This window comes from Papio anubis, chromosome 11, assembly GCF_008728515.1.
Source record: "Papio anubis isolate 15944 chromosome 11, Panubis1.0, whole genome shotgun sequence".
NCBI lineage: Eukaryota > Metazoa > Chordata > Mammalia > Primates > Cercopithecidae > Papio > Papio anubis.
The window spans coordinates 104,813,189-104,836,578 of record NC_044986.1 but is presented as its reverse complement, the minus strand read 5'-3'; the positions used below and the strand labels follow the sequence as shown (position 1 = coordinate 104,836,578).

At 44.2% G+C, this 23,390-nt stretch overlaps 1 protein-coding gene across 1 annotated transcript; it reads right to left on the bottom strand.

The window, feature by feature from the left end:
• Positions 1 to 20,803: 20,803 nt before the first annotated feature.
• On the bottom strand, positions 20,804 to 21,894 carry LOC116269494 (calcyclin-binding protein-like). Its single transcript, XM_031652466.1, has one exon. The coding sequence runs from the start codon at positions 21,770 to 21,772 to the stop codon at positions 21,086 to 21,088; it is 687 nt and encodes a 228-aa protein (XP_031508326.1). The 5' UTR covers positions 21,773 to 21,894; the 3' UTR covers positions 20,804 to 21,085.
• Positions 21,895 to 23,390: the final 1,496 nt, after the last annotated feature.

Below are 23,390 nucleotides of genomic sequence, written 5' to 3'. Positions count from 1 at the left end.
AACTCCCTTTTGGGGTCTGGATCTGGACCCCTTCCCTGTAACTTTGGAGTCTGGGGTATTCCAAAATTCAGATGATTTTTGGTTTTAGAAAGGTTATCGAGTACATATATTCTATTATATTCCATGTAACACACCCAGCAGTGTCTGGGACAAGACCCTTCAATCAAACCCATTAATATTTCTGCAGCAAATCATATGAATATTCATACCAAGTGGGATAGGTAAAGACTATAACATTTCAGCTCCTCCTTAAGAAAATCTTTTGGGTTTTCAGAGCTTCTGAGACTTCAGAACAGATAAGGGACCTGAGCTGTATTTCTTTTCAGCTCTTAGGTAGGGCAGCATAGGTTTAATTTTAGGTCTTAGACTGCAACAAATAGTGAAGGTCCTCCACTGGACTCTAAGTGGCTTGGCCAGCTGGGCACAGTGGCGCATGCCTGTAATCCCAGCACTTTGGGAGGCCCAGGTGGGTGGATCACTTGAGGTCTGGAGTTCGAGACCAGCCTGGTCAACATAGCAAAACCTCATCTGTACTAAAAAAAAAAAAAAAAAAATGAGCCAGGTGTGGTGGCTCACACCTGTAGTCCCAGCTACTCAGGAAGCTGAAGCAGGAGAATCTGTAGAACCCGGGAAGCAGAGGTTGCAGTGAGCCAAGATTGCACCACTGCACTACAGCCTGGGTGACAGAGCAAGACTCCGTCTCCAAAAAATGAAGTGGCTTGAAGACAGAATTCAAGTCTGACAATATTTCCCTGGCACATAGTGCATGTCCACTAATTTCAGCTGCACTAAGCTTTTGTTCCTTCTAATCATTACAATGCTCAGGCCTGGTCACTGTCCCAACTTGACTCTTCTGTAGCCCACCCTCCTAGCCCATGTCAGCCCAAGCTCCAGAATTACTCCTCCATTGATATGCAGCAAGCACATCCTATTTCTCTTCTTAAATCCAAACTCAATAGCCATCTGTTTGTTCTGGTATTCTAGCACTAATTGCCATTCCTGATTTTGTTTGATATGTTTGACCTGGTATTTTAGAACTAACTCTTAATTGTGTTTTTATTTAATATGGATAGCACATATAAAGGAAGAGCATAAGGAGTGCTATATAAATGCAAATTTTATTGTATTTCACTCCAGACCTCAGAGACTCGCCAAACTTGGTTCTACTCTGAAGAAGTTTTCCCCTAAAGGGGTTAGGGAGGTTTCCTCACTCTCCCTTGCACAGCTTCCTCAAAGCTGGACTAATGAGACGAAAACCCATCACATTCAAGCCAACTGGTCTACTGAGTTTTGCATCAAATTTAACAAATTTCACACTAGATCATGATTTTTCAAATCCTGTTTTTGTGAACTGGTTGTGCATTTTCTATGGAAAAGCACCATTCACAGGGTATTCACAGGTTGGTTTGTGTCTGTAATCCCAGCTACTTGGAAGACTGAGGCAGGAGGATCATTTGAGCCCAGGAATTTGAGGCTACAGAGCTATCATGGTACCACTGCACTCCATCCTGAGTGACAGAGCAAAACCCCATCTCTATAAAATAAAAAAATAAGAAAAGCACCATCTTAACTGGGTCACTATGACATTGTTTAAAGTTTAAATTTGCATTGCGGAAAGGACTATTTTAATTTTCTGTTTTTTGAAGGACAGATTCATGGTTACAGAAGTGTGCCATTATCGAGTGGATCCTTGGTGCAGCTTGTAAGGTTTGTGAAAGAAAAATAAATCTGGGGGCCTGCAAATCACTAAGCTAAAGGGAAAAGTTAAGCTGGGAGCTGCTTAGCGTAAATGTCCCTCCTATTCTATTCAAAGTCACCCCTCTGCTCACTGAGATAGACGCATATCTGATGTCTCCCTTGGAAAGGCTAATCAGAAACTCAAAAGAATGCAACCATTCCTCTCTCACCTACCTGGAAGACCCTCCCCATCTTCCTGCCTTTGCTTCAAGTTGTCCCGCCTTTCCAGACCAAATCAGAGTGCTTCTTACATATGTTGATTGATGGCTAACATCTCCCCAAGATATATAAAACTAAACTATGCCCCAACCACCTTGGGCATGTGTCGCCAGGACTTCCTGAGGCTGTGCCATGGGCATGTGCTCAACCTTGACAAAATAAACTTTCTAAATTAACTGAGACCTGTCTCGAATTTTCGGACTGCACAGGCTCCACTAAAATTTTTCAAGATAAGCTGTTCTACTTCCAGGAAGTATCTAAAGTCATTATTATAATGAGATTTCAGATCCTGTAAGAATCAAGTAAGGCATCAATCACTACAGCAAAGGAGTCACTCTTGCGACTGATGAATCATCCCGTTTAGAGGCCACTGAGTCGCCATGCCATGCTTAGCTCCTGTGCTCTGAACAGCCACTCTGGACCCCACACCCTGTGACAGTTTAGTGCGTCCGCTGTCCAGGGTCTTAATTTTGAACTTCTCGCCCTGACCCATTCCTCGGGCCACATTCCATGCAGGGCTCAGGCCTTCTGGCTTTTTACATCACTGCTCATTCTTCCATCTCTGCTTCTCTGCCTCTCTTTAGACTTGGCCTTCAGATTCTCTTCCTCACTATGACCTTGGCTCTTTCTCAGCCTATCTATGACTGGATGAATGAATGGATTTTATTTTCTATTTTCTCTTAGTCACTGATTTCATCTTATTGTGTTCTTGAAACAGTCTAATAGGTTATACATGACTGCAATGTGAACAGCATATTTGGTTTTCATCACTGGAGACAGAAAATACTTGCCATTTCAGGAATCTTTTTATCTTTAATGATTTATTTAATAACATTCTTTGTAGCCCAGAGCTGGTCTTGGAAAATTACTAGCATTCTCCATTTGTGGAGCACAGCCAGGCCAATGAAATGCTACCAACATGATTATGAAGTCTCCATTGATGTCCTATCTGAAGAGAATTGCCATATTAAGAAAGATGTTCTGTTACTGTACATGTTATCTTGCGTGTATCACCATGAGGTTGACATGCCTCTACTCCTGTTTTTGGCCTTTAGCAGACTGGATTCAGACTACAGCTATAAAGATTGTAGAAATCATACATGAACAGAAAATTCAACCTTTGTTCACACCAGGGTGGAGATGGCAGCAGTGACAAGTGTGACCAACAAAGGGCGGTGGGGAGGCAGAGGGTACAGACCAGAGGATTATTCGAAAAGGTCAAGATCCAAGTAATTAGGATGAGAATCTGAGCAGAATTTCCTAAGAAGAACCAAGGCTGGTTAAGCGTTCCAGAAGCTGAAAAGCCACAACCAGAAGCAACCATTAACAGAGAAGCAAGTACTGGCATCCAGGAAATCACAAAGACCAGGAGGTCAGCGGCAGCACCAGGTCAAGGGAAAGAATCCAGGAAGTCATGAGAACTCTCTTAAAAGAAGTGGAAGCTAAGAGCCTTGGTCAAGAGCCAAAGGGTTAGGCTGGGCTCAGTGGTTCACACCTGTGATCCCAGAATTTTGGGAGGCCGAGGCAGGTGGATCACTTGAGGTCAGGAGTCCGGGACCAGCCTGGGAAACATGGTCAAACCCCATCTGTACCAAAAATACAAAAACTAGCCAGGCAGGGTGGCATGTACCTATAGTCCTAGCTACTTGGGAGGCTGAGGCAAAAGAATAACCAAAGCCCAGGAGGTGGAGGTTGCGGTGAACCAAGATTCCACCACTGCTCCTCAGCTTGGGTGACAGAGTGAGACTCCGTGGAAAAGAAAAAGAGTCAAAGGGTTGAAAATATGTTCAACTCTACATACAATAAGAGAAATGCAAGTAAAATTAAAATTATTATGGGAGACCATTGCAAGTACTCATTAAAAATCTAATCAAGCCCCTATAATCCAGATATATCATTTCACAGGAAATACAGGAGATAGAAGAAATGTTAAATGTTAGTACATACTGAATCAGCAAAATTAAGACTGAAAATAAATCTAGAAGACAAGTAACGATACTCTCTCAACAACAAAAAAAAATTGCAAAGAAAATAGAAGAGATGGAAAAAGGGTACAACTATCAACCAATTGCAATGTATAGACCGTATTGGATTCCAGTTCAAAAAACTGTAAGAAAATAAAAATTATGAAAGCATCTCTGAAAAAAAATAGGCAGAACATATGTTCATATCCATATACTATGTGAGTTATTCCAGGCAAGCTATTAATCTCTCTGTCTTAATTTTCTCATCTGAAAAGCAATGAATAATGCAATGTATCCCCATAGGATTGTGAGAATTAACAGATAATGCATATAAATGCTTAGCCAAGTACCTGGTACCTAGAAACCATTAAACAAATGGTAATCATTATGACACCAGTAATCAAAGGAGTGAAGTAATAACAAGACATGAAAATCATTGCCGCCAGCCGGGCATGGTGGCTAACACCTGTAATCCCAGCACTTTGGAAGGCCAAGGTGGGCGGATCGCTAGGCCAGGAGTTCGAGACCAGCCTGGCCAACATAATGAAACCCTGTCTCTACTAAAAATACAAAAATTAGCCAGGCGTGGTGCCAGGCACCTGTAGTCCCAGCTACTTGGGAGGCTGAGGCAGGAGAATCACTTGAACCCAGGAGTCGGATGTTGCAGTGAGCCAAGATCATGCCACTGCATTCCAGCTTGCGTGACACAGTGAGCCTGTGTCTCAAAAAAAAGAAAAAGAAAATTATTGCCATCTGACATATATCTATAGAGAGAGAGAGAGAGAGATTTTTTTTTTTTTTTTTTTTTTGAGATGGAATCTTGTTCTGTCGCCCAGGCTGGAGTGTAGTGGCACAATCTCAGCTTACTGCAATCTCTGCCTCAGCCTCCCGAGTAGCTGGGATTACAGATGCCGGCAACCAGGTCTGGTTAATTTTTGTATTTTTTAGTAGTGACAGGGTTTCCCATCTTGGCCAGTCTTGAACTCCTGACCTCGTGATCCACCCGCCTCAGCCTCCCAAAGTTCTGGGATTACAGGCGTGAGCCACTGTGCCTGGCCCTTTGTATATTTTATGATAGGGCAGGAATCAGGACTTAAGCCCGGTTGTTCCTGAACTGGAAAGAATGAGCAGGAACATAATTGCACCTGATTGAATGAGGGCCTTGTAGCTACAAGGGAATCCTGACACCAGCTGGGTATGAGAGGAGCAACTCAGTATTCACGGAGATCATGAAGGACTGTCCAGAAGACAAGCATGCAGCTCATTGCTCAGCTAAATGGTCTCCATTTGATGTCAATTTCAGCCCAAACCAGCAGCAATAGGACTGCAGTGCCTTGTGTCCTCAAATTTGTTTTTCTAAAATATTCTTTGGAATTGTGCCCTTGGCTCACTTAGACAGTTGCTTAACAGCAACTATATGAAACTGGCTACTGAAAATGTAACGCCGTGGGCTTTGTCCCTTACTCTACATAATGCCCCCTTTCTCAGGGCCTTTAGGAGATTATCACAGCCACAATGTCAGGACTTCTCCAGAGCACCCAGTGTGTGTTAATCTCATGGAAGTAAGCCTCATCTTACTCTTTGCTTTGAGCTTTAGGAAACTCTTAACTAAATTTGGGCTCCTTTGAATGATGATACAGAGCCTTCAATTATGCAGTTCACTGAAAATATATTTTCCTTAGTTTAATTTTAATATTCTGAGGCTAGACGGTGGGTCAGAAAACTACAGTCGAAGGGCAAACCCAGCCTGGTGCCTGCTTATTGTTCCATTGAAGATGCTTATTCACTTGCCTATTGTCTGTGGCTGCTTTTTAGATAGTTGCAACAGAAACTACAAGGCCTGAAAAGCTGAGACTCTTTACTCTCTGGCCCTTACAGAAAACATTCATCAACCCTTTCTCTAGACTTACCTTTTTCTAACTTTTTCTCTTGATCTTTACCCTGTTATGGGTGTTTTATAAATCCATTTTAGAAGAAAGCAGGTTGTAAAGAATCTAATATGGAAGCAAGGCCAAGAGGGCCATGTGATGCTGTGTGGTCCTCAGCAACACCCAAACACACCCACACTAAAATGTCTGTGGGAAATAGAACCACTCTCCCTGCTGTCAGCATAGACAGTCTATCCACTGCATGGAGTTGTAGTCAGAGTAAAGAGAACCATCGTCCATCCCAATGTTGGGGCTCAGAGCACTGCAAAATATGGTGCTCCGGTATGCTGAGCATTTTTAAATTAAAGGAAATTGGAAAACATTAGAAGCTACCTCAGAATCAATAATTTTTCTAACCTTCTCTTGTTTCTTTCTCCAACCCCTGCCCCTAAAGCCAAGCACATGCAGAAGTTCACTCTGGAAGATTCCTTATCTCATTGAGGAAAACTTCTTAAAAAAAAAAATACAATTGTCTTAATACCCCCTTCCTAGGAATCTTATCAAATCACCAAGAAAAACCACAAGAGGAGAGAAAGACTAAAATCATCACAATGTTCAGACAAACTTTTCTTCTGTTCTTCTGAGGGTAACTCCAAAAGATTATTAGGAGATTTTATCTGCATAATAAGACAACCTTTGTTCACAGTGCAGTTCTGCCCCTCACCTTACCACCACCTCCCCCAGAGTTCAGAACTTTGTCCCAGGCCATTGTCTATTATTTGGGCTTATCCAATTCCCTTGAAAATTATTTTCCACTCCTCAAAAGTGCCTACACCCCCCACTTCCCTCTCCCTATGAAGACTATATTTAGGCCTCAACCATCTGATCCTTCCTTGAGTCTCATAGTTAGCATGGCTCCCATGCTTATGCATGTTAGTAAATTTGCATGCCTTTTCTCCTTTTAATCTATCTATTGTCAGTTCATTTCAGCAGACTAGAACCTTCAAAGGGGAAGAGAAAATTCTCTTCACCCCTACACCCACACCAGATGCCAGTAATGGGTCTTACAGATTCCTCTCTCCTAGACCTCAGTGAAGTTATTTCTGTCTTTAAGAGCTTTCTTTGCAATTCCTCTAAATAGTCAGTTTTCAGTAGATCCCACTGGAACCTAAAAGAAGAAATACTGGGCAAAGAGAAGAAAGGAGTGCAATGGGGTGGGGGGAAGGTAAAGGGGTCTAAGAAGGCTAAGAGAGGCCAGGCGCAGTGGCTCAAACCTATAATCCCATCACTTTTGGAGGCCAGGGCAGGTGGATCACTTGAGGTCAGGAGTTCGAGACCAGCCTGGCCAACATGGTGAAACCCTGTCTCTACCAAAAATACAAAAATTAGCCAGGCATGGTGGTGCATGGCTATAATCCCAGCTACTTAGGAGGCTAAGGCAGGAAAATTGCTTGAACCCAGGAGGCAGGAGTTGCAGTGAGCCCATATGGCACCACTGCACTCCAGCCTGGGTGACAGAGCAAGACTCCGTCTAAAAAAAACAAAAAAGAAGAAGAAGAAGGCTACAAGAGCTAGAAGTCAGATATTATCCTTCCTACTCAGCACTGGGCTTGACACCAAAATTGGGTCATGATGATGGCAATTATGAAAAATAAAAACCTGGCCAGCCGCAGTGGCTCATGCCTGTAATCCCAACACTTTGGGAGGCCGAGGCGGGCGGATCAAGAGGTCAGAAGTTTGAGACCAGCCTGGCCAACATAGTGAAACCCTGTCTCTACTAAAATACAAAAAGCCGGGCACGGTGGCTCACACCTGTAATCCCAGCACTTTGGAAGGCTGGGGCGGGTAGATCACCAGGTCAGGATATCGAAACCATCCTGGCTAACACGGTGAAACCCCGTCTTTACTAAAAATGCAAAAAATTAGCCGGGCATGGTGGCGGTTGCCTATAGTCCTGGCTACTCGGGAGGCTGAGGCAGGAGAATCACTTGAACCTGGGAGGCGGAGCTTGCAGTGAGCCAAGATCGCGCCACTGCACTCCAGCCTGGGCAATAGAGTGAGACTCTGTCTCAAAAAGTAATAAGAATAAAATAAAATAAAATAAAATAAAATAAAATTAGCCGGGTGTGGTGGTGGGCACCTGTAATCCCAGCTACTCGAAAGGTTGAGGCAGGAGAATCGCTTGAACCCGGGAGGTAGAGGTTGCAAACGCCACTGCACTCCAGCTGGGGCAACAGTGGGAGACTCCGTCTCAAAAAAAAAAAAAAAAAAGGGGGAAAAGGAAAAACCTTAATTGTTTTACAATTAAACCCATATGCAGATGATAATTGCTGTTAGAAGTTTAATGCCCAGACTTGGTTTCTCTTCCAAAAAAGTATAAACTCAGTCCAGCTATAACTTTGTAATGCTCTTAAATGTGTCTCAATAAGGAGCAAAACATCTGATTTTCAAGGTATTTGGAGTTTGGGTCTCTGTAGCTGAAAGTGGTTTCTTTTTCTCTCCAAAGAGGATATTTCTAGGAAGTCTTTCATCAAAAACTACTAATTTAAGGCTTTGTTTTGTATAAAAGCTTATTTTGCATAAAAGTTATACGCTTCCCAAGATCACGTTTTAATTAACAAAGCACTGTATGGTCTTATCTAACAAAACCCTGAAAATCAAATTGGCCATTAAAGAGTGTTAAATGATTAATTGATAATCATTAAATGATAGGCAAACCAGCATATCACTGGAATTGCATGATGATCTTATTAGTCTCTCACACTACCTACTGTCAATGCAAAAGATTACTTGGGAAGAAAATTTATGGCTGGGGTTAAAATAAATATTAGAGCCCTGAGAAATTTACTGAAATTTACTGAGAAAGTAACACTTGGGACTTTTTTTCCTGAAAACTGTTCAAGCCTTAAGCAACTGCAATTATACTTTTATCTTACCGTAAATACTGTCTTTATAATTAAGAAAAACATCCCTTGTACCTATTCTTTTAAAAGGGACTTTTTCCCTCTACTTCCCTTAAAAGGAAATCAAGGTTTTACATTTTCTAGTGAAAGCATAAGAAAAACGATGAAGGTGTCTATCTTGTGAAAGCAAAGCTCATCAGCATCAAATGTAAAAATCTGTATAAGGATAGATTGTTTCATTTTGTTTCTTTAGAACATAAGAGAATTCGAATCACTTACATTCTTGGCTCTTTTTCCACCCACGCAGGGAAACCAGGAGGAATTCCAGAATCAAAGAGAACCGCATTCCTCTCTACCACAAAGTACTCACACTTGGCAAATGGCAAAGATTTGGGTCATCATTTTTTAAACGACAGCCAAGCATTAAAGAGTCCAGGCAGAGAGCAAGTAACAGAGTCTCCGCGGTTCCTCCCAGCGCTAAGTCTGTGGCATCAACAACATAGCATGTTGCAGGAAAAATTCCAAATTTCTGGGTCCCAAGGGGAGGCATTACTCAGCAGCATCAGCGGTGACGGCGTCAGCAGGACAAGAGCCGTTTGCTCTGGGAGGACTTTGATGTTTCTTTAAATGGTTTCTGCATCTAGTCCAATAGAATGGATGTGGAATTATATTTATTACAACCACAAGGATGTGCAAATTTATTTATGGTATAAACGGTTCTTTCCACAAGTCCTAGCTGTCAACAACTCCTTATTTTCCTGGAGTGCCTTAGAAGCCAAGAATGTTTTGTTTCTTAAGCTTCCTACCTGGAGAGGTAAAATAACAATCTTGTTAATGAAAAGACAAAGAAGCTAACTGTTCTGTTTTGCAGCGTTCCTACAGACCGTACCTTTTAATTGCCTAGTGCTGGCAACTTAACATACTGTAATGAGTACATTGTTCCTCTTTTTTTTTTTTTTTTTTGCACGTAGCTCTCTTGAAGTGCGTTAGAAACTGAGTTTGTTTTGTGTACAGAGCAGAGAAGATTCTTATTAAAAACTGGCGGAAGCATTTGGAACAAGCGGTTTATTTTGACTGGTGAGGTATGTCTTACATAGTTTGCATTCAGATGCAAGAGGAAAAAGAGATAAAGTGAATTAGTCCCAATCATCTGGGAGATGACATTTCTTGCCGTGTTTGAAGTATTTTATGAATTAGAGAATGGGACTGATTTTGAAGGCTAAATTAATTTAATCTGTTTGCTTTTGTTTGATGCAGCAGCTGCAGCGACACACCCTACTTCTTTGAAAATCTGCAGCTTTCAAGGGTTTGGGTTTAGAAGAGAAAGAGTGCAGCTAAGTGGTGGTGGCTTGCTTGGTGGGGGTGCTGGGGGAGGGAATCCATTTGCAGTTTCCCCTGGTGGAAGTCTGGCATTCTCAGAGAGGGTTTGTCTCAGACATCAAGGTAGCCGCTCACTCATGCCCACCATTCTTGTTATTAAAGGAGAACTTTCCAGGTGAAGCAAACAGGAGGCAAAGAAAGGAAATTATCATCCAACTCTTTACACTACTACTCCCCTCCCCCCAGCACATTTTCATTAGGGAAAAAAAAACCTCCAGGGTAAAGATAAAAGAGGCAGAAAGGTTCCCATTGGCCACGGTCCATTAACAGTGACTGACACCCAGTTTGCCACACAACAGCCCCATAGCCCACAGCTTCCTTATTTGTGTTTGAGTTGGGGATTTCTTTGGTGCCACAGATGGGCTGATAGGTTCAAGAACTCAATACTAACCATGGACGTGTGTCCCATCATCTTCATTTCTCTACCTTAGAAGATGAGGACTGTGCGTTTCCAAGCAGGACAGAGAGACAGCGTCTTTACAACAACACTGAGTGTACATAGGTCAATTTCTCAAAAACGGATTAGGTTACTAAGGGGAGAGCAGCTTCACCTGGTACATTTTCACCATCAACCACCAAGTCAGGGAGGCTTTTTGCAGATGGATACGTTGAGGAGCGTTGGACCATTTCAAAGTTCAGAAAGGAGTTGGGTTCAGTGAAATTTGCCCATCATGGTACTAAAGGCAGGAGATCGGGTCACAGATTCACCCCTGACTTGGTCTGGAAGAAAAATAGGCTGGCCGATTTTAGAAAAGGAAATGCTGTACTTGCAGACATCAAGAAGAGGCTAGAAGTGGCCACAGACTGTCACATCATACTGGGCAGTGTCTGGTTGCAGAGAGATATTAAAGTCCATGTGCATTTTATGGATTCATTACCATCACGACCTCCAGAACTGTAAGGTGCAGGAAAAAAAGCTTGATGTATTTTCTGATGAGTAACACATTTATCGGGGCATTCGTCTTGTAAAGCAGGGTGAGCTGGGCCTTTGTTCTATAATCTGCTACCTCCTAGACACAGGGGCTGAATGCCCAGCCTCTGTTGCTAACAGAAGCTGCTGGTACACAGAATGTGCTGGGCTTTGTTCCTTCCAAGAGGGCCCAGGGTAAGTCTGTGACTTTTTTTTTTTTTTTTTTTTTTTTTTTTTTTTTTGAGACAGAGTCTCACTCTATCACCTAAGCTGGAGTACAGTGGTGTGATCTCAGCTCACTGGAATCTCTGCCTCCCAGGTTCAAGTGATTCTCCTGCCTCAGCCTCCTGAGTAGCTGGGATTACAGATGCCTGCCACCATGCATGGCTAATTTTTGTATTTTTAGTAGAGACAGGGTTTCACCATGTTGGCCAGGCTGTTCTTGAACTCATGATCTCAGGTGATCCGCCCACCTTGGCTTCCCAAAGTGCTGGGATTACAGGCAGCCTAAGACTTTAAGTGAGGCTAAAGGTGGGACTTTTTTCCCAGAGCAATTCAGCTCCTCCCTGAGATCCTTGAATGATAAAACACCCCCCATCTGCACCCTCCCTCTTAAAATTTTCCCTCTATATTATGGAATATTGTTTAATATTGACTTTTTAGATTAAAAAATCACTGCTTTATATCTTTGAAAAGAAATGATCATTTACTGAAATTGAAGCAAACACGTTGCATTTATTTTCACAGATCCATCTTTTCCAAAAGCTGCCTCCAGTCTCTGCTCAGAGCAAATGGCACAGAACTTGGGAAGCAAAAATGCAAGCATGTGCTCTTCTCTATCACACAACTGTACAGACATCAGGACAAACACCTCCATCAATGAAGTGTTTTGGGGGCAATCTCATAATTCTGTATTTCCAAGACCAAATATTACTATGCAATGAGCAGGAGAGAGTAAAAACAAGAGTAGCAGAAAGACAGGAAGAATAGCTGGTAGGCCCAGGATACCGGGAACTGAAAATAACCAGGAAGCAGGTGCAGGCATGCTCTGGCCAGGCCCTGCCCTCTGCCTTCTCCTCTGTTTCTTGCCCCGCCAACTCAGGTAAAATGCACCTGCCTCTCCCTACCTCCCTGCAGCTCTCCCCCTCCTCCCCAGTGGGGATTGAAACTCTTCCAAGGGGGGCCAGGCGCAGTGGCTCACACCTGTAATCCCAGCACTTTGGGAGACTGAGGCAGGTGGATCACCTGAAGTCAGGAGTTCGAGACCCACCTGACCAACATGGTGAAACCTCGTCTCTACCGAAAATACAAAATTAGCAGGGCATGGTGGCACATCCCTGTAATCCCAGCTACTTGGGAGGCTGAGACAGGAGAATCACTTGAACCAGGGAGGTGGAGGTTGCAAATTAGCTGGGCATGGTGGCACATCCCTGTAATCCCAACTGCTTGGGAGGCTGAGACAGGAGAATCACTTGAACCAGGAAGGTGGAGGTTGCAGTGAGCCGAGATCCCGCCATTGCACTCCAGCCTGGGAGACAAGAGTGAAAATTCATCTCAAAAAAAAAAAAAGAAAAGAAACTCTTCCAAGGGACTATGAGAGCAGGTTTTCACTACTAACAGTAGCTGTGGCAAATAACTGATCACAGTGAACACCCACAGTGTCCCCATGTGCCTTGGACACAGGTCTTCCTGGGCGAAGCCACAGAGCAGCTGGGCAGCCACAGGAGGCTCCACCCAACGTCTCTCCAGACCATGTGGGGAGCAACCCACGGGTCCTGACCGGGGTCTGCTCATGGCTGCCACATCAACCCCTGCTTGGAACCCCAGCAACTGTGGGTTTTGTTTTTGTTTTTGAAGACAGGGCCCGGCTCTGCCACCCAGGCTGGGATGCAGTGGTGCGATCATACTCACTGAAGCCTCGAATTCCCAGGCTCAAGTTATTCTCCCAACTCCACTTCCCAAGTAGCTGGGACCACAGGCACATGCCACCATGTCAGCTAATTTTTTTTTTTTTTTTTTTTTTGAGATAGAGTCTTGCTCAGTCACCCAGCTTGGAGTGCAATGGTATAATCTCGGCTCACTGCAACCTCCGCCTCCCAGCTTCAAGTGATTCTCCTGCCTCAGCCTCTAGAGTAGCTGAAATTACAGGCGCCTTCCACCACACCTGGCTAATTCTTGTATTTTTAGTAGAGACAGGGTTTGAGCGTGTTGGCCAGGCTGGTCTTGAACTTCTGGCCTCCAGTAAGTGATCTGCCAAACCTGGCCTCCTAAACTGCTGGGGTTACAGTAATTTTTTAATTTTTTGTAGAGATGGGGGTCTCACTATGTTGCCCAGGCTTGTCTCAAACCCCTAACCTCAAGTGATCCTCCCACATCAGCCTGCCGAAGTGCTACTGGGATTACAGGTGTGAGCCATCGTGCTTGGCTGCAGCTGGTTTTCAAAAGCAATCCCTACAACTTGCAGGTGTGTTTGCCAAGCTCTGCGTCTGAAACTGCTTTTCCCTTGGTGTGGAGCTGAAGCTGTGCCTGCTCCTGTGTTCCTCTCCCTCCTAGTAGCAGGGCCCAGGGCTCCATTGACATGGCTCTTTCATGTCTAAGAAGCAATTCCTTCATTGCCGGAAAAATAGACACCATATTTCCACAAGGAAGACCCCTGACATGAATAGTTTCAACCTATACATAAAGTGTTTTGGGTTCAGATTTGCAAAGCTATTCTGCCATTTTGAGTTGAAAGAATCGGGTCCCGTGACTTTTTGCACAGGCACCTTGAGCCTAGGAAGTTCGAAAATAATTATAAATAATAAATCTCTTTAAGCCATGCAGTCTCACCATAAGAGGACAGAACAATACCAAGCCTACAGAGAAGTCCCCGAGAGGTTAATTATCCTGCCCCAGCAAATAGAGACAACTTGGAGGGGAGTCCAGCAGGGACTCCAGACCCTCCTCCAGCTCCAGCTTCAATTTTCATTTAAATCATGTACTCTCTCCTGTTTCTCTTTTTTAAAGTGTTGACCGCATCCTTAGAAGGCAGATTCTAGTTGTAATTTAGCTTTGACACTTTCAGGTCCAATACTTATTGTTATTTACATCAGTTTCTGGGAATGGGAGTTAGGTAAGAAAACGAGGAAGGAAAAAAGAGAGAGAGAGGGAGGGAAGAAGGAAGGAAGAGAGGGAGGGAGGGAAAGAAAGAAAGAGAAAGAAAGAGAGAGAAGGAAGGAAGGAGAAAGAAAAGAAAGAAAGAAAAAGGAAGAGAGGGAAAGAAAGAGGGAAGGAGGGAAGAAAGAGGGAGTGAAGGAAGAAGGAAAGGAAAGGAAAGAGGGAGGGAGGGAAGGAAAGGAAGGAAAGAAAGAGGAGAGGAGGAAGGAAGGCAGACAGGAAGATCATGTAATCTCTCTAAGCCTCTGTTTTCTCTTCTGTAACTTGGGAATGAGAATTCCTACAGCACTGTTATTGTGAAGACAGAGGATTACGTAAGGCATTTAAAACCCAGCTTTACATAATCAACACTGCACTGCAATTATTGTGTTACTGTTATTATTGTAACCATCACATTGCATCATCTTAACTCTGTTGGAAATTCATTTCTGAAGTTATATGTTCTTGCTTTTTTGTAAGAACGTTATTTGCAAACAACTGAAGTATAGCCTCAGCCAATATAAAACGAAAAACACTTTTTTCAGGAATACATTTCTGGTCATCAGTGGATTTTAATAGCAACACCATACTATGAAGCAAAACATTCCTAATTAATATTCCTCCATAAGTGTGGCTTTTGTCAAAAAACATGTTTCTCTGCTTTCTTTTGTGTGTTTATGTGTTAAGAGTATCAAGTTATCTATTTTTTTCAAGCATCTACTCTGTCTAAAATGTCACACTAAGTGTTGAGAAAGACATAGATAAACGTTATAAATAACTATCTTAATTCCATCAATGTATGAATCTACTGTCAAAATAATAGTGCCATACTAGTCTGTCATTTGCAAGTGACAGAATCTCAATTGAGACTGGCTCAAGAATAATTTATGGCCGGGCACGGTGGCTCAAGCCTGTAATCCCAGCACTTTGGGAGGCCGAGACGGGCGGATCACGAGGTCAGGAGATCGAGACTATCCTGGCTAATACGGTGAAACCCCGTCTCTACTAAAAAATACAAAAAAACTAGCCGGGCGAGGTGGCGGGTGCCTGTAGTCCCAGCTACTCGGGAGGCTGAGGCAGGAGAATGGCGTAAACCTGGGAGGCGGAGCTTGCAGTGAGCTGAGGTCCGGCCACTGCACTCCAGCCTGGGCCACAGAGCCAGACTCCGTCTTAAAAAAAAAAAAAAAAAAAAGAATAATTTATTAGCCTGTGTGCCCCACAGAGTAATGGAGAAGCTCACTGAAGGAGAAAGGATGTACCTAGGAAGAGGAGAGAGGGTTTTAGAGGCGGTTACAGTCCACTACACCTCCCAAATGATAACATCATTGTCTTCATTAATATAAACCACATCTGAAGTTATACAAAAATAGAGGCCGGGTGCAGTGGCTCACACCTGTAATCCCAACACTTTGGGAGGCTGAGGAAGGAGGATTGCTTGAACCCAGGAATTCAAGGCCAGCCTGGACAACATAGTGAGACCCCCATCTCTTAAAAAAAAAAAAAAAACCAGGCATGGTGGTGTGTATCTGTAGTTCCAGTTACTTGGGGACTGAGGATCACTTGAGCCCAGGAGTTCAAAGCTGCAGTGAGCTATGATCATACCACTGAAATCCAGTCTGGGTAACAAAGTCAGACCCTGTCTCACCAGAAAAAAATATATATATAGCACACAAACAAGAAGTTACTTTTAAAACTGATAAAATAATACTTGAGTTTTCAGAGAATTACATCAAAGTAGATAAAACACTCACACCAAAGGGATCTTCCAAAGGCAACCGAATTTCAGTGCCTCCGCTCAGCCTAATTCTAGAAACCTAGGACGTTTGATCAGAGGAGAGGTGGAAAGACAGAGATGCCCCCCTTCAACCCACTCCCCAGTAGGGCTGGCACCTGGCGAGGCTGTCCCCTGAGCCCCGCTCCAGGATGACAGCTGCCTCCTCTGGCACCCCCTGGGCCGTCGCACAGCGTCTTTCTTCCTGTTTCTCTCTCCTGCTCCACAGTAGGCTCTGAGGGACAACCACTCCAGTCTGTCCTACTCCCAACTTACTGAGTGCCTACTATGTGCCAAGCGGGGCCATAGAAGTGAGCAAAACAAATCACACGTTTCTTGTAGAGCCTGCATTCCAACGCACACAAACAGGTGCGTCTATGTCAGATGCAAAGGGAAGGGGAGGAGAGGGGAGGAGAAGAAAAGGATGGCAGGGCCAGTGGGAGACAGGAAGGCGACCTTGAGGTGGGTGCTGGCGAAGCCTTGCCTGCCCTGGAGGAGATCTGGGGAGGGGCAGGCTCCAGAGCAGAGGATACAGCCAGCACTGATGTGCAGAGGGAGAAGACCCCAGCCTATCTGAAGAGCAGCATCAGGGGTGGGGAGTGAGGAGATGGGAAAGGGGCCATGGTAAAGGCTTAGGATTTTATGCTAAACAAAATGAGAAGCCATTGGGAAGTTTTGAACAAAGATATTTTATTTATTTATTTATTATTCATTTTTGAGACAGAGTCTCACTCTGTTGCCCAGGTTGGAGTGCAGTGGCACCATGTCAGCTCACTGCAACCTCCGACTCCCGAGTTCAAGTGATTCTCTTGTCTCAGCCTCTGGAGTAGCTGGGATTACAGGCACCCGCCACCACGCCTAGCTAATTTCTGTATTTTTAGTAGAGTCAGGGTTTCACCGTGTCGGCCAGGCTGGTCTCGAGCTCCTGACCTCAGGTGATCCTCCTTCCTCAGCCTGCCAAAGTGCTGGAATTACAGGTGTGAGCCACCGCGTCCGGCCAAGAGATTTTAGTATTAGCATTCAGGACCCTGCCTCTGCATCTTTAGACACTGTCTCTTCCACCATTGGCCCAAGGCCCAATGTATGAGAACAGGTTTGCTCTCAAAATTTGTCACATGATATGTTAAAGTACATACATTCCTACAGTAACCCTACAATAATACTTTAATTCCTCAAAAATGTCCTGAAAATAGTATATATTTTTTTAATTTCAAAAGTTATTAAGAAGCCTGAATACACACGAATCCCTCTGATCTCCTTCCTAAGTAATCCTGTAGACGGTGACAGTTCTTCAATGGGTTTACTTGGGTCTTCACCTCAGAACTACTGAATTTCATCTTGTCAATTGTTCCTCTTTCTTCAAGATAGAGGAGCCAGGCCCTTAGTCATTGGCAGAGGGTAAAGGGATAGTCCAGAGAAAAAGGAACCAAGGCTGGGGCCGGGCGCGGTGGCTCACGCCTGTAATCCTAATACTTTGGGAGGCCGACACGGGCGGATCACGAGGTCAGAAGATCGAGACCATCCTGGCTAACACAGTGAAACCCCATCTCTACTAAAAATACAAAAAATTAGCCAGGCGTGGTGGCGGGTGCCTGTAGTCCCAGCTACTCAGGAGGCTGAGGCAGGAGAATGGCGTGAACCTGGGAGGCGGAGCTTGCAGTGACCAGAGATCGCACCACCGCACTCCAGCCTGGGCACAGAACCAGACTCCGTCTCAAAAAAAAAAGGAGCCAAGGTTAGCAGGCCAATGGGGGGACTAGGATGGATTTTTTTTTCTCAGTTGGAATAGCTATGGGTAGAATGTTCTCCAGTCCTGCACCTCACCTAACAATCACTGCCGTATTCCCCCTATAAATCATCCTTATAATAACGCGTACACATTCTTTTCTTCTTTTAGAGTTGGAGTCTCTGTTTTCCAGACTGGTCTCAAACTCCTGAGCATAAGTGATCCTCCCACCTCAGCCTCCTCAGTAGCTAGGACGACAGGCACGCGCCACTGTGCTGGACCTAAAGCACGTTCTTAAGAGAATATCGAAATACTTTTCCAGAGACACAAAGGGTTTTCTCATCTGGGAAATCAGGAAGATGGAAACTCGGAGAAGTTAAATACTTAACTGAGATACCCAGAAGTTCAGCTGCCAACCAGGCAAGGCATCTGAGAAGGCTGTTCCATGAGTCTGGCTTCTGTCAGTTACAGATATTTCATCCAAGTTATGTTATATCTGTGTTACTTTGTCAAGTAAAATGGCACACTCCCTCGGTCATAGTCTTTTTTTATATATTTTTTTGAGTCAATCTCACTCTGTTGTCCAGGCTGGAATGCAGTGGTGAAATCACAGCTCACTGCAGCCTCAACCTCCCGGGCTCAAGGTGATCCTCCCACCTCAGCCTCCTGGGTAGCTGGGACTACAGGTATACGCCAGCACGCCCAGCTAGTTTTTTTATTTTTTGTAGAGACGGGGTTTCACCATGGTGCCCAGGCTGGTCTTGAACTCCTGGGCTCAAGCAATTTGCCCCCCTTGGCCTCGCAAACTGCTGGGATTACAGTTGTGAGCACTGTGCCTAGCCAGTCATAATCTTTACACTATTTATTCATCTACCGGGCCCTATAATGTCCTAATTCTATCTAACTTGCCTAGATGCAAAGTTCAGTGGCCAGGACCAAGGGCAGGTCTGCCTAGATTCTAAAGTACCCAGGGCTTTGCGAAAGTTCAAGAACCACACGAATACCAGAAAAGCAGTGTCCTGGGAAAATCTTCTATAACCAACTCATAAATGGATGATTCTCCAGGGAGGGCATCAAGGGGAAAAAGAAATATGATCTTCCTCCACCCCCATCCCGCCTACACCTCTTTGCTATAAAAGCCTTATTTCTTATTACTTTAATTAAGTTTCTGGCATGATGCCTGGTAAAGGCTTTATGTTCATACAGCCTTGTAGAAAACAGCCCTGAACCGGCCTGGCGCGGTGGCTCACGCCTGTTATCCCAGCTCTTTGGGAGGCCGAGGTGGGCGGATCACGAGATCAGGAGACCGAGACCATCCTGGCTAACATGGTGAAACCCTGTCTCTACCAAAAATACGAAAAATTAGCCAGGCATGGTGGCACGCACCTGTAGTTCCAGCTACTTGGGAGGTTGAGGCAGGAAAATTGCTTGAACGCAGGAGGCGGAGCTTGCAGTGAGCCGAGATCGCGCCACTGCACTCCAGTCTGGGCGACAGAGCGAGACTCTATCTCAAAAAAAAAAAAAAAAAGAAAGAAAGCAAAAGAAAAGAAAAGGGCCCTGAACCCCACAATGACAGCGGCAAACCCAAGAACTTGGTCACCTATACAAGCCCTACCTTCTCTCCTGCCTGTGTTAACCTAGGCCACCAACATATCAATGTCGGCCAGGCATAGTGGTTCACGACGGTAATCCCAATACTTTGGGAGGCCAACATGGCATTGCTTGTAGTTTGGCCAGTAGTTTGAGACTAGCCCGGACAACAAAGCAAGAACCAGTCTCTACAGAAAAAAAAAAAAAAAAATTTTTTTGAGATGGAGTCTCGCTCTGTAGCCCAGGCTGGAATGCAGTGGCACGATCTCGGCTCACTGCAAGCTCCACCACCCAGGTTCACGCCATTCTCCTGCCTCAGCCTCACGAGCAGCTGGGACTACAGGCGCCCGCCACCAGGCCCGGCTAATTTTTAGTATTTTTTTTTAGTAGAGATGGGGTTTCACCCTGTTAGCCAGGATGGTCTTAATCTCCTGACCTAGTGATCCGCCCGCCTCGGCCTCCCAAAGTGCTGGGATTACAGGCATGAGCCACCGCGCCTGGCCGAGAAACCATTCTTATAACAATATGGTATACCGACAACTGGATTCTTGGTGTCTATAACATCTAGATTGTCTTTGTTGTGATTTAGAATCTGACAGCCCTGAATTCAAATCTTGACTCCAGGGGGTTGAGGAATTTGATCAGATATGGAGGGTGGAGATTCTTGCAAAATGGACATAGCAAGGTTTTTGCAAAAATTGGGAGGTGCCTTTGTACAGACATGGAAGTCCACAGGATAGACTTAGTTGGGAAAGCAGCTCAGAGGAGCCTGTGTAACTTTTGGCAAGTAATTAATTTAATCTCGGGAGGTTTCTCTGATCAATGGGAATAATAATAGCCACCCCACCAGTTTTTGTAAAGTTTAAATAAGATCATCATTTGTTCCTGGCTTTTAGTAATGGAAATGAAAGCTGATTCCCTCATCCACCTCCTATGTTCCTCCCCTCAAGGTTGGCCAATCCGCTTGAAGAAACTGTCATCACAGAAAGACAAATACCTTCTGTTCTCACTTAGAGGTGGAAGCTGAATAATGTGTACACTTTGACATAGAGAGTGGTGATAACAGAGTCTCAGAAGGGTGAGAGAGTGGGAGGCAGGTGGGTGGTGAGAGATTACTTAATGGATACAATGTACGATACCCTGAAAGCCTGACTTCACCTCTGCACAATCCATGCATATAACAAAATTACACTTGAACTCAATAAATTCATACTTTTTTTTTTCTTTTGAAATGGAGTCTCACTCTGTCGCCCAGGCTGGAGTGCAGTGGCGTGATGTCAGCTCACTGCAAACTCTGCCTCCAAAGTTCAAGCAATTCTCCTGCCTCAGCCTCCCAAGTAGCTGGGATTACAGGCACCCACCACCATGCCAGGCTAATTTTCTATTTTCGTTGGGGATGGGGTTTTATCATGTTGGCCAGGCTGGTCTCAAACCCCTGACCTCAGGTGATCCACCCGTCTCAGCCTCCCAAAGTGCTGGGATTATGGGCGTGAGCCACCACGCCTGGCCTCCATAAATTTATACTAATAAAATTTATTTAAGTTTAACAATAAAAAAAGAAATTGTGATCAATAAATTTTATCAAACTTTTTTTTTTATTGGGCAAGACTTGCTTTTTATATTTCACATGAGAATGCAACTATAACCCTTCCTTGAACAAAATGACCAGGGTACTAATAAAACCATCTTTGCAGGAGTGTTTAATAAGCATATTTTATTTAAATAAATCTTCCAGTAGGAAATGGAGAATTCACTGCCTTTACTTAGAAGGCTGTGTAAATAGCTATCTGTCAAATTTATACATGCAGCTCACCAATATTCCCTTACTGGAAACATCAGTATTTCCACATCATATCACAGTTCCCAAAAGGACCTCAAAGTCTCAAAATTCTGTGTCTCCTTTGGATTGCTTCTCTCTTGATTCCACCCAGGCTTTATCAATGGTTCTCTTCATATCATCATCTCCATCTTCATAAATTTTCTTTAGAACATGCATCAATCCCTCACTAGGATCTGTTTCAGTGTCATAGGAGGGCTTCTCTTTTTCTTTGCACTCTTTTTCAACCTGGGTCAGGTAATCCCACCTTGTGTTTTCCACTTTCTTTCTACACAATATAAGAACTGTATCAGTCTTGACTTTTTTTGAACTGCCTTCCACAGAGATGGGTTTCAAGAGATTGTTCACAATCATGGAGTAACTCTTCCCATTTAGATTCTTTACCAAAACATCAAATGACCTCTCTGTGAAATGCACCTGCACATTCTCAGTGGGAACTTGATGCACTCCACTTAAAGTAGTGTAGATTTTCACAAACTTATCTGACTGATCCCATCCATAATTACTGCTTTTTACCTTATAGCCCGTTGTAATGGGAGCAACCACAGCAGCTGGTTTTTCATTATCAAGAAGTTCTGCTTTCTTCTGTGATTTCTGTTGCATCTTGTTCTTGATTTCTGTCTCAATCTTGGATTTTTCAGCCATAAGGGCATCACGTACTCTTTTCCTAGTACCCTTTTCCAGCAACACCTTTACCTCTTCTAGATCTTTCTGTAGCTCTTCTGAAGCCATGGGGGCTGGATCAGGCCGAAGGCCCGAGCTGCAGCCGCGCTGAGGAGGGAAGAGGAAACGCCGCGCCCAGCCCTCAAACTGAGCGCAGACGTCCACCCGCCGGAGTTGCGGCGCCGCAGCCTGCGCCTATCAAACATTTTATTTCTGTATTACGTATATATAAAAGAATCATTCGTGCAAAGAATATTATATTCTAAATGCAATTAATCTGCAAATGATACATCTAGAGAGAACATGAAACTTGTTCCAGAACAGTCATTTAAAGCCAAAACAAAAGGTTTAAAATTAGGTAAGGAATGCACTTTGGTGAATATGTAGTGATCCGTTCACCCACAGGTTCAATAAAATGGTTAAGTGGTCAGCAATTGGGCTAATTCACACTGGTGATTGCCTGGGAGAAGGAAGGCTGAAGAGTTCAATTTAGATAAAGAAACAAACTCTCCCTCTGGGACAACTTAAACGTAAAGACTGCACCACACATTTTTGAGTAATAGAAATAGCAAAGATGGATGTATCTCTTGTCCTTATCTTTTAAGGAAAGCTGAGCAAATGGTACAATCTTGAGGAACAGAGTAAGTGTCAGCGAACCACGTTGTTTCCAAAATGACCTGGGAACAAGAGTCAGCGTCTGCAGTAGAGCTCTTCAAAGCCTGGGAGAAACCATGGAGCCCATGTATCAAAATCACACCCACGACAGAATTGATTTGTTTCTTTGATGTCCCTGATGTTGTTCATGCAGAATTCACTCCTTGAGGTCAAAAAGTTCATCAAACTTCTGTAGAAATTGCAAAGTATTTGATAGAGTCTCAGCATTGCAAAAAGAGAAAATTCTAGTTTAAGGCTCCATCAAAGTGTACCTCTGTGAAGTACTCTTGAAAAACAACAGTGAGTGCTTCTGACAAGACACTCTCCTTGACCAAACTTTAGTGAGAGCCCTCTGAGCCTTTGGATTTCTGTGTCTGTCTTTGCATCACCTAATTTTAGCAAAACTTCTGCTGTGTCAGTTAAGCAAGAATCCCTCTATATCTGATCAAATTTCTCATTGCCACCTCCATCACCAAGTGGAGTCTGATTACCTGGAAGGAAGGATTCTGTCGAATTGGTTTAGCCAGAATCCCCCGACCCCTGATGCTTCTTCCTAGGAATTTTTCATCCCCTGATCTCCACCCTACTCCTTGGCTGTGAATCCCCCACGCTGTGCTCAGAACGGAAGCCCATTCTGTACTGAAGTCTTTTCCCCTATTGCAATAGTTCCTCATTAAAATCTGTTTCCGCCAGGCATGGTGGTTCACACCTGTAATCCCAGCACTTTGGGAGGCCTAGGTGGGCAGATCTTCTGAGGCCAAGAGTTTGAGACCAGCCTGGTCAACGTGGTGAAACCCCCTCTCTACTAAAAATACAAAAATTAGTTGGGCATGGTGGCAGGTGCCTGTAATCCCAGCTACTCAGGAGGCTGAGGCAGGAGAATTGCGGGAAGCCAGGAGGCGGAGGTTGCAGTGAGCTGAGATTGTGCCACTGCACTCCAGCCTGGGTGACAGAGCAAGATTCTGCCTCGAAAATAAAAATAAATAAAATCTGTTGGCCAGGCGCAGTGGCTCACGCCTGTAATCCCAGCACT